Source organism: Elephas maximus, chromosome 20 (assembly GCF_024166365.1).
Source record: "Elephas maximus indicus isolate mEleMax1 chromosome 20, mEleMax1 primary haplotype, whole genome shotgun sequence".
In the NCBI taxonomy this organism is placed as follows: domain Eukaryota; kingdom Metazoa; phylum Chordata; class Mammalia; order Proboscidea; family Elephantidae; genus Elephas; species Elephas maximus.
In genome coordinates, this window is record NC_064838.1 from 59277269 (window position 1) to 59292607 (window position 15339).

At 44.0% G+C, this 15339-nt stretch overlaps 1 protein-coding gene across 4 annotated transcripts in view; it reads left to right on the plus strand.

The window, feature by feature from the left end:
* Nucleotides 1–15339, plus strand: part of CACNA2D3 (calcium voltage-gated channel auxiliary subunit alpha2delta 3) — a 1053043-nt gene that overhangs the window by 864565 nt on the left and 173139 nt on the right. For all 4 annotated transcript variants that reach the window (XM_049863210.1, XM_049863213.1, XM_049863211.1 and 1 more), the window contains 3 exons: nucleotides 1354–1449; nucleotides 7632–7753; nucleotides 10261–10341. In XM_049863210.1, the coding sequence (XP_049719167.1) occupies nucleotides 1354–1449; nucleotides 7632–7753; nucleotides 10261–10341 (299 nt within the window). The remainder of the gene's footprint in view (nucleotides 1–1353; nucleotides 1450–7631; nucleotides 7754–10260; nucleotides 10342–15339) is intronic.

Sequence of the window (15339 nt, forward strand, 5' to 3'; positions counted from 1 at the left end):
AGTTCAATACATGAGTCTATAGCTCCAGAGACCATCATTCTTATGTGTGGGGCTGTCCTTAAACTGCTTACCTACATGGGTCATATTGGTGGTTGGGAAAGAGTCAAACCCTTTCCTGGGGTTGCTTTCTCTAGTGGAAATGTTTCTTTTAGGCTCTCAAGAGACTCAAACTCTTAGGCAAAGATTGCAGATTCATTCCTAACACATGCTAGAAATTTCCAAAATGGTAGCTTGCTTTGTAGTCCACATCTGTAACTGATTGGACAACTTGGCTTTCCAATTTGGTGTAGTCTACAAGCAGAAACAAATGCATCGCATTGGGTTTTATTCACCCCATAAGTACTTAAAGGTAGCATTGACCGCTTTGCTGTGCTGTCAAAGATCAAGTAACCAAATGATCTTATATTGAAGATGACATGGATAATGCTTCGGATCAAATTGCTACTAGCATCTAGGGCAGGGAAGCAAAGTCAAGAATCAGTGTTCTCTTCGTAATTTTATTGTAGAATAAAGTTACATGTTTGTGGAAGAAGGCCATTTGCTTTTTTGGAAGGAAAATATGCATGCATATTTCCTTCTGGGAGACATGTTCAAATACAAAATTTGCCTTGGAAGTTTAAACAAAATCATCTTTAGTGAATTTTCCAATTAGTTTCCCTGGCTAAGGCCATTGTTAGGGTTCCAACAAGCATCCTGCAGGGCTATTTGAAGAAGGCGGGGAAGCAGTTTCTTTACTCATCTCTTCGGGGTCAGTAGTGAGGCTAAGGACCATGCTCTGATAGAAGTTGCAGGTCGGTAACCTCACAGCTGTGTGGGATTCAGGTCCTAGATGTTTCTAGGCTGTGGGGCACCACAGATTTGATTTAGTGGTTCAGTTGCTTATTCTCTCTAAGGACAGATTCTGCTAACAGTCCCAGCACATAGAATAGACCTGGTAGCATCAACTCAAAAAGGTAGCTCTAAGGATAGTTCTTCCTCTCCTTAGAGTAGCTCCCATTCTCAGAGCTAGCCTGCGCTCTCACCCTTACACCCAGAATCTTGAGATAAAGGCGAGTTTAGGGTTGGGGGTGCATTTCCTTATGCTGTTCTTGTTGACAAAGAGTTCATTTTTCCTGCAAGAATCAGCCTGAAAACTTTTAAAAAGAAAGGGGTGAGAGTTTGCATTCTGTTCTTGGGGCGTGTGAATGTGAGTGAGTGTGTGAGGGTGTGTGTGTGTTTCTATCATTTCTTTTCAAGTTCAGGTTTCAAAACTGTTATTTCACAAAACATTTCCTGAGTCTTACAATGCAAAAGGCATTCTCTGTGTGCAGACTGTCTGGAAATGTCCCCCTGATGTCCACTGCTCTGTTTCAGGAATTCTGACAAGGGCGTGGAGGTTGCCTTCCTCGGTACTCGCACTGGCCTCTCGAGAATCAACCTGTTTGTTGGTGCTGAGCAGCTCACCAATCAGTAAGTAGGGGGGCCCCTCTGCAGGAGAGCAGAGCAGCACACTCCCGAAAAGCTGGTTTCATTTCTTGACTCTACCACTGGTAGAAACAAAATTCAGGCCACCCCGGCCTGCTGACATGCTTCCTCTCTGTTCTACCCTGGGGGCCGCAGCGTGTGTGTCCACCTGCCTGTTGGCCCTTCCACAACCCTTTGTTCCTTACGCGCTTTGGCTTCTATCCACCATCCTGGAGTCCTCTCCCACTCTGGTGAGTCATCTTTGAACTCAGGAGATGGTGCGGCTGCTGGCGGAGCAGCCACAGGGAGGACAGACGCTGGTCTCCTGACAGATGGCTTCAGGGCTTTCGGCTGTTCTGGAGCTCTGCTGAGGAATTCTTGCCTGTCCAGGAGTCAGTGTTTCAAGTCTGCTGTCTGTTTATTTGTTTATGTTTTAATAAAGCTCCATGCCTCTGCCCTTAGCCTGAGGGACTGCAGAGCCCCACACCCAGGGCTGAATATTCTGGGTGCACTCAGGTTGGACTTCCTTGTGCTTCAGAGGATACCTGCGTGAATGGTGGGCAGAGTGTTCCTGAGTCCAGTACCCAGATGCTGGGTAAACCACTGCTCAGTCCCTGTGTCTTCAGAGAGCCATGAGCCCTTAACTCATTCAATTCTTGTTCTACGGGAGCTGGTGGATGGTCCGGAAAGTCTTTTCTGAGCCCAGTAATAAGTTTGTTTGTTTGTTTTTTCTCTCTCTCTCTCTGTTGTTTTCCCCCCAAGTAAGAGGCATTATTAGGCCAGGAACAAATGGAGCCTGATGATGCAGAAAGTTCTAGCGTGGTTTGTAAGCATGTATGTGGGAGTTCAGAGGTTACCATGGGTAACCTGGGGAGTGACTAACCAAGCCACAGGATGGGGTCAGTTTGAGAGGGCCTGGCCCAATAGGAACCTAGGAAGGGGATGCTCACCCTCCATCAAGTCCCACCTGGGCAGTGCTGCTTGCCTGTTAGATGAGGCCGTAGCTGCCACCATATCAAACCAAGCCTGGTAAAGGAAAGACTTATTTTTACATGTTTTGGGGACTGGCTTTGAATTCTCATTCCAGGACTTTTTCTTCCTCTGCATCTCACATTTATCATTTATGAATTTGACTATAGTTGTGACTTGATTTTTTTTAAGCCTTCTTTAGCCTTTGACCCCAAACAGTTACTCTTTCCAGAGGGCAAGTCCCTGAGAAGGCCTAGAAGTGTTGAGGTACACGTTGCCTTCTCCCTTCAGGATTCAGAGGGGCTAAGGGAGGCGCAGGAATAGATTTCCTGATGTTCTGAGAAGAAGGCTATTGCTGGTGATGAGAGTGAAACAAATAAGAAAAATGGTGACAGCAACAAAACGAGACACCTTGCTGGCCTGAGATCTGGGTTGTTGTGATATACTGCAATGCTTGGAGTGTGCCTAGCTCGTCCAGTGCTCCTTCACTCTGCTCGCCTGCTGCAAAACAGGGCAGCGGTCCCCCTGAGTTATTGAGAGGATCAAAACAATGGAGGTTGTAAAGCTGCTTTGGGAAGCTGGAAATACCTGTAACTGTGAGTTCTATTCCCTGTGGTTTCACCCTGACCGAGAGTGGGTGGGTACTCAGTGATTTATCCGAATGGATGGATGATTCTTCTGTCTGAAAGAAACTCATACCATTGACTCATACAGAGGCACCTTGACGTCTGTTGTTTCAGGGTCTTTTGCCTGCCTACCTCCCTCCCAGCAAATGGTCTTCACTGAGACCCACCTTCTTGGATACACTCTTAGCCAGGGCTAGAGGCTTTTAGAGTTTCTGAGTTTTTTTTTTTTTTGTAAAGGGCATACAAGGAAGAGCTCAAAGCATTGGGACCTGTACTCTGAATTAGCATGTACTCTCTGGCCTTGCACCCAGAGAGAGTACTAGGTAATACAGAGTTTCCACCCCAGAGCTAACTCATCCTGGCTTCAGCCTCCTGCACTGAGAGTCCAACCCATATTTGGAACTAGGCCAGTTATAGTTCCTGGCCTCAGTAACATGACCATCATCTCCAAAACTAGCAGTGTATTCCATGCCTTCACTATGGCTTCTTGTGTCACTATACACATGGCATCTAGTGACGTCAGCCTTCACAGTGTGGCTTCTGGTCCCCTCTGCAGGCCTAAATGTAAAAGATGACCACATCAGGCCTTCTAGTTGACCCAAAGAGAATGAAAGAAACTCTTGGGCTTTAATACTGCCGTATATTTGTCCAGTTTACCTAGCACTTTCACATATAATGTTAAATAATTCTAACAATATCCTGATAAGTATGGTGTTATTACAGGTATCCCCCACTTTCGGAAAGCTTATGCCGCTTTGCTTTTACAAAGGCCTTACGTTAGTACTAGGTTTCACTAACTGAGAGAAATCTGAAGAGGATTTTTGTGCTTTTACAAAAAAAGGTGAAAAGCAGAAATAGCGTTCAATGTTTGTTTTGCAGCGAGCCATTGAAGAGGCATCGCACACCCTGAGCAGCAAGAGTGGCAGCACCAAGCTCCTTCCCCGGGAAACACACTGAGCATCTCAGCATCAAGCCTCTGTAGATTGAACTGTGTCTGTGAAACTGTACAGTACATACTTTATTTCCACTTTTTAAAGGCTGCGTAGTTATCATATCATACCTGCTTTTACTATATGTTAGTGTTTTACGGAGCCCTGTTGGCACCGTGGTTAAGTGTTTGCCTGCTAACCAAAAGCCACTCCTTGGAAACCCTTTGGGACAGTTCTACTCTGTCATATTGGGCTGCTATGAGTCAGAAATGACGGCAATGGGTTTGGTTTGGGTTTTTTAGGTTTTATGTGTTATTTGGTATGGTTTGGTAGGTTACTTTTTAGGTCTGGGAATACTCAAAAAATTTGCCATATAAATTTATGGTAATTGCTTCTTTGCTTTACATCGTTTCAGCTTACATAAGGTTTCATAGGAACACTGTACTTTTGGATAGTGGGGGAAGCCTGTGTTCCTATTTTACAGATGACTAAATAAGAGCTCAGACACTCACTTACTTACACAAGGTCATCGTCTAAGTTATCTCGGGCTACTATATCAGAAATACCACAGGTGGATGGCTTTAACAAAGAGAATTTTTTTTTTTTTTTTTTCTCACAGCCTAGTAGGCTAGAAGTCCAAATTCTGGGCACTGGCTCCACAGGAAGGCTTTCTCTTCTTTGTTGGTTCTGGCAGAAGGTCCTTGTCATCAATCTTCCCTGGTCTAGGAGCTTCTCAGGCACAGGAACCCCAGGTCCAAAGGACACGCTGTGCTCCTGACCCTGCTTTCTTGGTGGTATGAGGTCCCCCGTCTCTCTGCTCATTTCTTCCTTTTACATCTCAAAAGAGATTGACTTAAAACACAACCTAATCTTATAGGTCAAGCCCTGCCTCATTAACATAACTGCCTCTAATTCCACCTCATTAACATCATAGAGGTAGGATTTACAACACATAGGAAAATTGCTTCAGATGACAAAATGGTGGAGAGTCACACAATACTGGGAATCAAGGCCAAACCAAATTGATACACATTTTTATCGGACGCAATTCAATCCCTAACAGCCACCCAGCTCTGCCCAGACCTTACACAATCTCTCTTACACAATACCATAACAGCCTCTAGTGCCTAGAGGGGTACTTTCATCTTACCCAGAAGAATATTTCCACTTGAAGAACATTTTTAGGATTCTGCAGACTCAGATCTCTCCTGTCTGCTTCCTCCTGAATCACTGCTTGGTAGTTGGTTGGGCACTCCCTGGTTTCCCAGCAACCCAAGCCTTTCACATTAGCACCACTGCTAATGAAGATCAAGTGTTGCAGGATCCTGTTTGCTGCTCCGTGTGCCAGTGCGGTCCCAGGCAGCAGGGCACTTGTCACCCAAATGTGCAGTTTCAGATCTACCACCTGCCACCCTCAAAGCCTGAACGTAACCGTCAGTCTAAGCGAGGATCACCCACACCTTCTAACTAAGCTAGAAGCACATCTACTGTGACTTCGGATAAAAGCCTTCTTGCACCACCGTTAAGCCCTGCATGAGAGGAGCACCCTCTTCCCTGGGGTTATGGCTGTGTCTCTGCTGACCAGAGCTACAAGAGTGGAAATGCCTTCTGCCCAACTGCAGCTGTGTCCATGGCCCAGCATTCAAGGTGGCCCTTCATCCTACCTAGGCTTAACCAGTACAGGTTTCTTCACACACCTGTCCAAGTCAGGTTTCCGAAGAATCATCTCTGAAGAAAAAAGTGGGAAGAGGGACAATTTCAATATTTGTGATACTTAATGATTTTAGAGTTAGGGATTGATACCACTGAATACTATAGTGCCAAAAGGGATTTGTCTGTCACATTGAGCCTGGATGTCCCTACATCCGTCATTCTGAATATTGCAGAGGCTCTCTGCACGCTTTCAATTCCGGTGATGACTGCAAAGACAATCTTTTGTTTGACAGAAGAGTGCTTTTGCCAAATTAGAAAAAAAAAAATCTGAATTTTTAGAGAATCGTCGTGTTGGTGAGAGTTTGTAAACAAGGCCAGTTATAGTCTATTATGATCAGTTCCAGGTAGCAGGAAATTTTGTAGGGTTATTGACAGAGAAGGACATTTACACAGAAAGGTGGCCATACTAAATGGGGGATTTGAAAGAATTGAGAAATGTTATTTTAAAAAGACAAAAAAATTGTAGCACTTGAGGAGCTCTTTTTGAGGTATAAAAAGTGGTTTATCCCACGATCATTAAGCATACCCTGAGTGCCAGGCTCTGGGGATAATGAGAAAACTAAGTTCTCTGATGTTAGAGAGGAATTAGGACACGCTGGTAAAAGCTTCAGGGAGGCTGAGTTCAGTGAGAGGTAGGCTCCAGTGACATGGGCATCTTCTCAAGGGGGTGAGCCTTCAGTCTTTGAATGAGGTTGAGTGATCGCTGGTTGATCATACCTAAAATTACAGAATGCTTTCCTGAATTGGATACCAAGTTCAAGGAGTTCTAATAACCAACTAGTTATAACTTAGCATATAAATTCCACCATACCAAAACAACATAGAATATTCAAATATACCTCACCATGGCCCATCTGATCCATCTCTATGCTGTAGACTACTGGATTGAAAGGTGGCTCCATCTCTGCTATAATTGGCTGCCTTTTCCCTTCATATACATTGTCCCCTGATGGCTGTCCTTTCCTGAAAGATCTCTGCGGAGTGTGGACTAGCCAGGAGGTCATTTTCTGTCCCTGAGTTGTACCATGACAGCCAAGATGAGGCACTAAGGTCCTGGAGAGTAGAGGTGACTCTCTGGAGGCAAGTCAAGCCAACAAACATTAATTGGGACCTCAGGATATGTAAAACTGTGGAGGGATATGAACATGTGAAGAAAAGATCTCATCCTCAAAGACTTTGGGAGGTTTGGGAGAACGTGACAATTGTGAGGATAAGGCCAAGGAAAGGTGTGTGAGAGCAACTGAGTCTGTGGGATCCAGGGAAGGAGGAGGTTGCACTTGGTTCCATGGATTTGTGTTGTGTGTGGTCTTTGAGGTGCACCTTGAAAGGAGTATGATTTTAACGGAAAGAGATAGGGAGGAGAGTGCTTGTAACCTGCTGGATAGCAGGAAATACTGTGGGCAGGGGCGGGCAGGAGATTTACGGAGAGAACCATGAGCAATTGTGTTTGACTGGAAAGTAGAGAGGTATGGGAAAAAAGGAGCAAAGATACCAACATGGGCCCACTTTTACCTCCTTTTAACTTTTTCTGAGAAGAGTGAGATATGCTTAAGAAGTTGCCCACCACCACCACTCCCCAAGGGTATGTGTGCGTGTGTGTGTACTTTAGGGCAAGGCACGGCTTCCTGTTTTAGAGGGACTACCCTTTAGTCTTCTGATATGATTTTTGGAGGCTTTGTTTACTTGCTTCAGGCTTCAAGAATAATTTCACTGGATATATTAGAAATAATTTCACCCAGTTGAAATCTACTTCCAGAGCTCTGCAAGATATTTCTGGATAACCTTGGGTATACAATGCTGGCCCAGATCCCCTCTGTTCTGAGAAAGTTATCTTGGGATTCTAAGAGCCAACACTGGGTTTATCCAACAAAGGCTGTTGGGATGCACCCCTGCCTGTCTTCCCTTTGTATCAAGTATTACAGTGCTCTTCTTATTCTCTTTCCATTTCCAGGGACTTCCTGAAAGCTGGAGACAAGGAGAACATTTTTAACGCAGACCACTTTCCGCTCTGGTATAGAAGAGCTGCGGAGCAGATTCCTGGGAGCTTTGTCTACTCGATTCCGTTCAGCACAGGTGGGTGCCCTTGTTGGAGGTGGGCTCTGTCTGTCTGGTCCTGCCTGCCTGGGCAGTGTGTGCAGAGTGGGGGGTGTTGTCTGAACGCAGAGGGGAGTCAAGGTCAGCTTCAAGAGCCAATGCCGAATATTGGGCCAATGCTAAGCCAATGGCCTGTTGGCCGCAAATAAAATGAAGGTTTTCCACAGCCAAATGGTACAAAGAGCATTTTAGGAAGAAGGACTGGTATTTTGTACCTTGTGGGACCTGAATAAAAACTTCTCAGTAGATTTTTTTTTAATGTTGTCAAGGCCCTCCTCAGAGAATTTAAGGGGAAACAGTCTCCTTTGCCAGAACCTTTAGCAAGTCACCTCACTTTGGAAGTCTACAGTTCCCGTTTCAATGGAAGTGACTTAAATTGATGCAGGAAGAAGGCTTGTACAGCCTGTGCTCTCCTGACAGGGATACTAATGAGAAGTGTAGAGCCTATGACTTTTCAGTCCTCAGATTTTATGATTTATGAAAAAATTAAGGTGACCTCTCTCCAAAAAGAACCAAGTGCTGTCTTATTTCAACAAGTTTTAGAAGCAGGAGAGCTGGAAATGCTTTTCCTTTGCACTTGGCTTTTTCTTGTCTCATGTATCCGATACTTTTGATGGTCCCTGTGTGCAAGGCTGGACACTGGGCAGTGTAGCAGCTTTAGAGACGAATGAAACCTGGCTCTGTAAACTTGGATTGCTCTGGACAGTTTCACCTATACTTATATTTAATATTCGAGCCTTTCATATTAATCTCTTTCAAGTATTTCTAACTCAGCTCTCAGGAGATTCTCCAGTTCTCAGTGTGCAGTCCCTCTCCCTGAATCTAGGTGACTTCTTATTTCCCTGGATGAAGATATTTTCAGTACTCTTGAAATTCACAGAGGACATGTTAGCAAGAATCGTCCGATAATTTGTTGAATGGGTTCATTAAAACAAGGGTCCCACGTTCATGAAGGTATTCAAGGAAAGGCAAATGTTATTGAAGAACTTCCCTCACTGGATGGGATTTCAGACGAAACAATCTATTAGGTCCCTTTCAGGCCTAAGAGTCTTTGAGCCTGTGCCCCTTTGCTGATGGGCCTGCGCGAATGCGCTCTGAGTCACGTGAGCTCGTCTTGATGTAAATTTCCAGGTGACTGAGGCTCTTGCTGTACATTTATCCGCATCACACTTCACTGTTGAAAATATCCACGAAGAGGCAGTAGACTCTCTTATTCCGCCGCTCTCCTGCCAGTAGTAACATCTTCCTTCCGCGAGGCAGTCTCACGGGAGTTCCTTTTTCACAGTCCTCTAAAGAAAAAATAGAAGGGAGAGGAGTGACGGGGGACAAGGGCAGTCCCCAAAACTGCATTGTTTGTGTGTGTGTGCGCTTGTGTGTGATGGACCCTCAGATCAGGTTGCTTTGTTACTATTCATGATTTATCCCCCCAAGAATTATAAATGGAAAGAACAAGTTCTGTCTAATTAAGGCTGAGGCTGAACTGGTTTTTGGTAAATAGAGTTTCATTATACTTTCAATGGAATCCTAGAATGAAAGGAAATTTACCTTATTCACAGTAAAGTTATGGATGAGATAACATCTTAAAAGATTTCATGGCCTCTTTAGATCCAGGGAAGATGTTAGAAATCACCAAGGAAAAGTCATTGTGGTAGAACTTTCTCTCATTTTCTCTACTGTGTGTTAAATACCTGTAAACATTGCTTATACGTGGATTAGGGGAAAATTCTTAATTGATTCGGTCTTAAGTGTTTCCAAATCCAGGTCTGCTTTTGAGCTGCCTCTCAGCTCAGTTGGATTTCATTCAACTCCCATTCATCTAGCACCTTTATGAGGCAGTCCCTCCAGTAACAATGATTAACTATGGATATTCGGAATTTGTGCTCAGGAGCTTTTGGTTCACGGGTATTGGAGCCATCGTGAATAATTGAAAATCTCGTAATACTAATACCATATTGTTACCACATTAATAAAGAGTTTGGAGAAAGCCTTGCATTCCAGCTCTCTCTCTATTGAGAATGGTTTTGCTTGGAAACACTGGGCTTGAAATCAGAATTTTAAAGATCAGTAAAATGTTAACCAACAAATCAAAGCTAAAGCTCCCAACTCATAGTCAAATAATTTCAGAACTTATCTCACGCAGTTCTCTGTAGCTATATTTAGAGACACAATAGAAATAGTAACCACAAACTACAAAAAACATGGTCCCTCCACAGAGATCAATAATTTCAATGTGAAGAGGCTGGACATTCCCCAGCGTGCATGTGGGTAACTTGGTGCATTGACTCCTTCGGGGCGATAGGACTGGCCACGTAACTCTCATGGCTTAAGAGAGTTAGCAGATCACGCAGAGCCCAGATCACTCGGGATTCTGGTAACCGAGCCCCAGCACAGTTTGCAGAGTTGGTGACCTGGACAAATAAGGTTACTCTCTTAATGGGGTCATTATAACTGTCTCCATTTTTGTCATGATGGTTTTCTCCTTACAGGAACAGTCAACAAAAGTAATGTGGTGACAGCAAGTACCTCCATCCAGCTTCTAGACGAGCGGAAATCTCCCGTGGTGGCAGGTAAAAGATGGAATTCAATCAACAAATATAATGTAAGCATGGTGTCCACTCATTTGGCCAGTCAGCTACTTCTGTACAACCTGTTTGTTCTCCACAAAGTAGGTTTTGGGAGGAAATTAAAAATGACTTCTTCCTCCTTTCATTGTCATCTCCTTCAAACCAAGGCTCTGACAGCTGGTTGTGTTTGATCTGAAAATAGGTATCTTTCCCATGATTTTTCTTCCTAAACTCTTTGCCAGTAATAACTGTCAGTACGTGCAGAGGAGAACTACTTGACGGTAGGTTGCACAATCATTTAAAGTGAGCCCCAGATTACCAGCTTCTATAGCAGTAGGGTAACAGTAGGTGTGTAATAAAATCGTGGGTTTGTTTTAGGCGAACACAGGCTAAAATGTGCCCTTCTTCAGAGAGACGGCGGTTTTCATCACCCTAATTTCCCTGGAGAATTAGAGTTGGATACATATAAATTTTTTTTTTATATATATATGTAGGTGCTTGGTGTGGGACCAGGAGAAAGCCAAAACTCTTTATGATTGAGAGTCTCCGGTTGTGGGAGAAGCCCTGTCTGTAGTTGACCTCATCTTTCAGGACTGTCAATGTATGTTCTGAAGTTGACTAGGGGCTTTTAATTGGTGGGATTTAGAGTATAGAGCAAGAAATTGCTACAGACCCTCCTGTGAGGACAGCTGCTTGCAAAAATAGGGCCTGAGACAGTGTCTGTCACATAGTCTGTTTCTGATAAATAATTGTTGGATCCATTGGTTGCTCGGTGGGTGATACCTTCCATGTGTCATCCCGATATTGGCTATTATTTACTAAAGGCAGTCATTTTGTTTTCAGGCAGCCTTCCTCTGTAAGTTGTACCTTATGGTGACTTTGAACGTCAACTTCTCTCTTAGCGTACTGTTAGTATTTGTGGAAAGGAATGCAGACAGACTCTTTTGAAATGGTTGTCTTTGGCTAGGAAATGCCAAATTTCCCTTCTTCCACTTTAGTTCTGATTTATTGTATGCATTGTAATTATACTGGTAGGGATTGAAAGATTTGGGGACAGCTGCCCTGGTTACTCCTGAGTTATCAGGTTGTGGCAAGGAAGACAGTCTTATGCGTCTGACATGTAGCTCCTCTTGAACAAGGCAGACATACAGCTGATCAACCAGGGATGTGAGGCTTCACTGCTGCTGACTTTGTTTTGTCACTTAGTGTCTCATGTTCCTTGAGAAGAGTAGTAGATAGGATCATTTAACTCAGCAGAATTTATTTTTGCTTGTGGGAAGTCAGGCTTGCTCCTGGCAAACCTAGCTGACTAGCTATGGAAGTATATTATCGCCCTGGAGCTGGTGCCACATGCAGCAGCTGTCAGGATCATGGTCTGGCCAAAGCTGTCCGTCTGTTTGAACGTTCTTTTTAATAACTTCTCTCCTTGGGTTTCTCATTCAGTCATCATGAAGGATACTCTGGGTCAGCCTGGTCTATGTCAGCCCTAAGGCCACTGCACCCATCCCAGTCACCTCCATCTAAGTTTACAAAATATGCTCAAATGTTTGCAAATGCCTTGCATTTCATAAATGCCGAATTGGCTGAGTACAGGCGAAATGTGGACTTGGCCCGGAGAAGAACATGAATTTCCCAAAGGGTTTGGTAGTCCATTATTGAGTCTCACAGCTGGTCAGAAACCACAAGCAAGTCATGAGAAACTGTTTGGGCCACCCCAGGTGGGTGAAAGAGACATCATCCTGTTTACACTACTCAGTGTATGTCAACTGACCCCCATTTTCAGAAAATAATTATAGAGCAAGATGAAGAAACGAGGTCATCTGAGGAACTGTGTTTAGTTCTTACCTTTTAAAACTGGTGATTACTAACTTTTTTTTTTTTTAATACGTTTGGTAGTATGCTGCTGTCGCTAACTGCACTCCTAAAGGGGCAAGGAGGCCAAACCCCCCTTTTACCACTAATTGCATGGCAAGGATCAGCATGAATCCAATTCCCACCTGGAAGTGGACCTAGGCTTCACCCTCCCATATCTCCATCCCTTGTCACCAGCAACTTCTTCTGTGACATGTCATGTCCTCTCTGACCCTAACCACCACGAGTTAGGTCAGAATATCCCTGACCACCCAAGGCCAGGTCATCAGGTAGCAGCCATAGGCTCAGGAGTCTACACAACTCCCTGCACTTCAGACCAGCCAGCCCCTCTCTCTCCCTCTATCTTCTTGGGGCTAGATTACAAGCTAGGAGGACTCTGTCCTTCATCAACTGCCCGTGCAGTCTTTGTCACTCAACCACCCAAAGCTGATTCCCCACAAGTTAGGACTCTATCCTTATGACTGCCTACACAGGCCTTTTCTGAATTAGCCACCCGAGCTAAGTCAGAATCCCATTGCCCCTTGTGGTTCATTAATTCTCCATAAACCAAAAACCAAACCTGTTGCCGTAGTCGATTCTACCTCTTAGTGACCCTGTAGGACACAGTAGAACTGCCTCATGCGGTGTCATGGAACAGATAGTAGATTCAAACTGTCAGCCTTTTGATTAGCAGCCAAATGCTTAACCACTATGCCACCAGGGCTCCAATTCTCTATAATGACTCACAAAAATTCACGGAGACTATTGCTTATACTTACACTTACCCCTTTATTGTAACCAGAAAGGATATAAGGAAGGAGACACATCAGGCAAGGTCTGGGAGAATTCTCAGCACAAGGCCTGCATTGTCCCCAGGGACATGATACTCTCACCACTCCAGGAAGCACCCCCCCCACCACCAAAAAAAAAAAGAGAGCTCCAACGTCTAGGGTCCTTTAGTCGTTGGAATCTCAATAAATATGCATGACTGGGGTCTTAATGCATAGTTTTGATCCATCCAACCAATGAATATGCATGACTGCATCATGCCCTTCCTCCCTCAAGTTAGTTTGCTAGGTGTGGGGCCCGTGTAAACCAAAACCAAACGCGTTGTCATTGAAAAAAATGTCATTGATTCTAATTTAATTCATAGTGACCCAATAGGACAGAGTAGAACTGCCCCCATAGGATTTCCAAAGCTGTGCTTTATGGGAGCACATCTTTCTCTCGAGGGGCAGATGGTGGGTTCCAAGGTGGACCTTTCAGTTAGCAGCTGAGTGCTTAACCGTCGTGCCACCTGGGCTCCCAGCCTTGTGTAGCCCCTGATGATTTACACATGTTTAAGCATGGCCTGGCTAATTTAGAAAACAAAATCTCCTTGATTGCTGGCAAATTCCAAGGGCTATTTTCAGAAAGTAGAGACAAAAGGCCAAATCAAGTGCTTTGTCTTGCAAAGGTAGGCTTAAGGTAAAACAGAATTGCTCAGTTTTGATTTTGAAGGCTGTTTCAGGTGCTGCCATGTAAAGACAGTGAGTGACCTCAGGGGGATCCTTCCACCCTCAAAAGTAGAGTGGCTGCTTCAACACATGCCCCAAGTTTCATTGACTCTGACTTAAGTATCACTGTGTGCTTAGGTTTGGTCATTTTCTTCAGTGTATTTCCCTCAAATTAGGTAGGCATTGTTTATCACTGTAAACCAAAAGGACTGTTTTAATTGGGGAAGAAGCCTTGTTTTGGCAGGTGAAGATGAAAATGTAAGTAGGATTGTCCCCCACCAGCATGCCTCCAGCAGCAGATGGGATATGGCCGACTGGCAGTAATTTGGGGTTTCAGTGAAATCCTTCTGTGAAATCGAAATTTATCTGAAAGAAAAGTACAACAGCACTGCATAATGTATAACTTTGCAAATAATTATCAAGGACTCCTTTCAAAGGCCTGCCCACTCTCAGGCCTAATCTGGAATTCCTGTGTTCATTGCTGCATGTGCCTGTTTGGGGTAGAAAGAATATTTTTGTTTTGTGTTTTTTTTGTTTTGTTTTGTTTTATTCTCTTCTTTTTCTTTTTTTGTTGTTTTCTTTTTTAAACAAAAACACTTAGATACTCATCTATCAATGACAGCTTTGAAGAAAGGGCAGTCAAACTGGGCATGATTCCATGAATACGTCAACCTTGGTGCATAAATGAGCCCATCCATCTTCTTGGCCTATGACATTGCTTACAGTCCTTCTCTTGAGGAGTCTGCCAACTCTCCAGCTGCCACTAGTGTGCTGGAGTTTTTAATTGCTTTCCCACTGCAAAGGAAGGTGGTAGGACTTTTTTGGGGGCCTACCAAGGATCTTCAGAGCCCTGGAAACTTCTGTGTGTCAGCCCCCTTATCCACTTTTCTGATGTTATTGGAAACACAAACCTTGTATCACAAGGTCCACATAGGTTTGCCACTCACTCTGTAACTTGCTAAATGTGTAGTCATGGGTCTCTGAGGTTCTATCTAAAATAAAAAAACCAAAACCCACTGCCGTTGAGACCATTCTGACTCATAGTGACCCTATAGGACAGAGTAGAACTGCCTCATGGAGTTTCCAAGGCTGGAAATCTTTATGGAATTAGACAGCCACATCTTTCTCCCACAGAGTGGCTGGTGGGTTGAAACTGGTGAGCTTTTGGTTAGCAGCCAGGTGCTTCAACCACCATGCCACCAGGGATCCTGCCTATCTAAAAGAGTGGTGGATTGTTACCTGCTTTGCCTCACTCTGGGTTGATTTGGGTATAAAATGAGAAAGAAGAAAAAAAAAAAAAAGCCTGGATATAAAGAAGTATAAACATGCCAACATTTGGGGTAACCAACATTCATCTTCAAGTTAGTGTATTCATTTATTCATTTGTTCTTTCATCATTTACTCATTCGATAAAAATTTCTTGAGCACCTGCTTTATGCCAGGTACTCTAGATGTAAATGAATAATAACCAGGTTCTGTCATTCAATAGTCGCTCCCACCAGAGGCCTGTGAAATGGTAATTTTTTTAAGCCATGTCTACACAGGGAAAGTGAATTGAAACGCTGAGCAATTATCTAGTGAATAAGCTTGTAGAAATCAATATCTGGAAGCTCCTAGAGGCCAAGGACTTTGTCTTTTTCATGTTCTGTCCCTC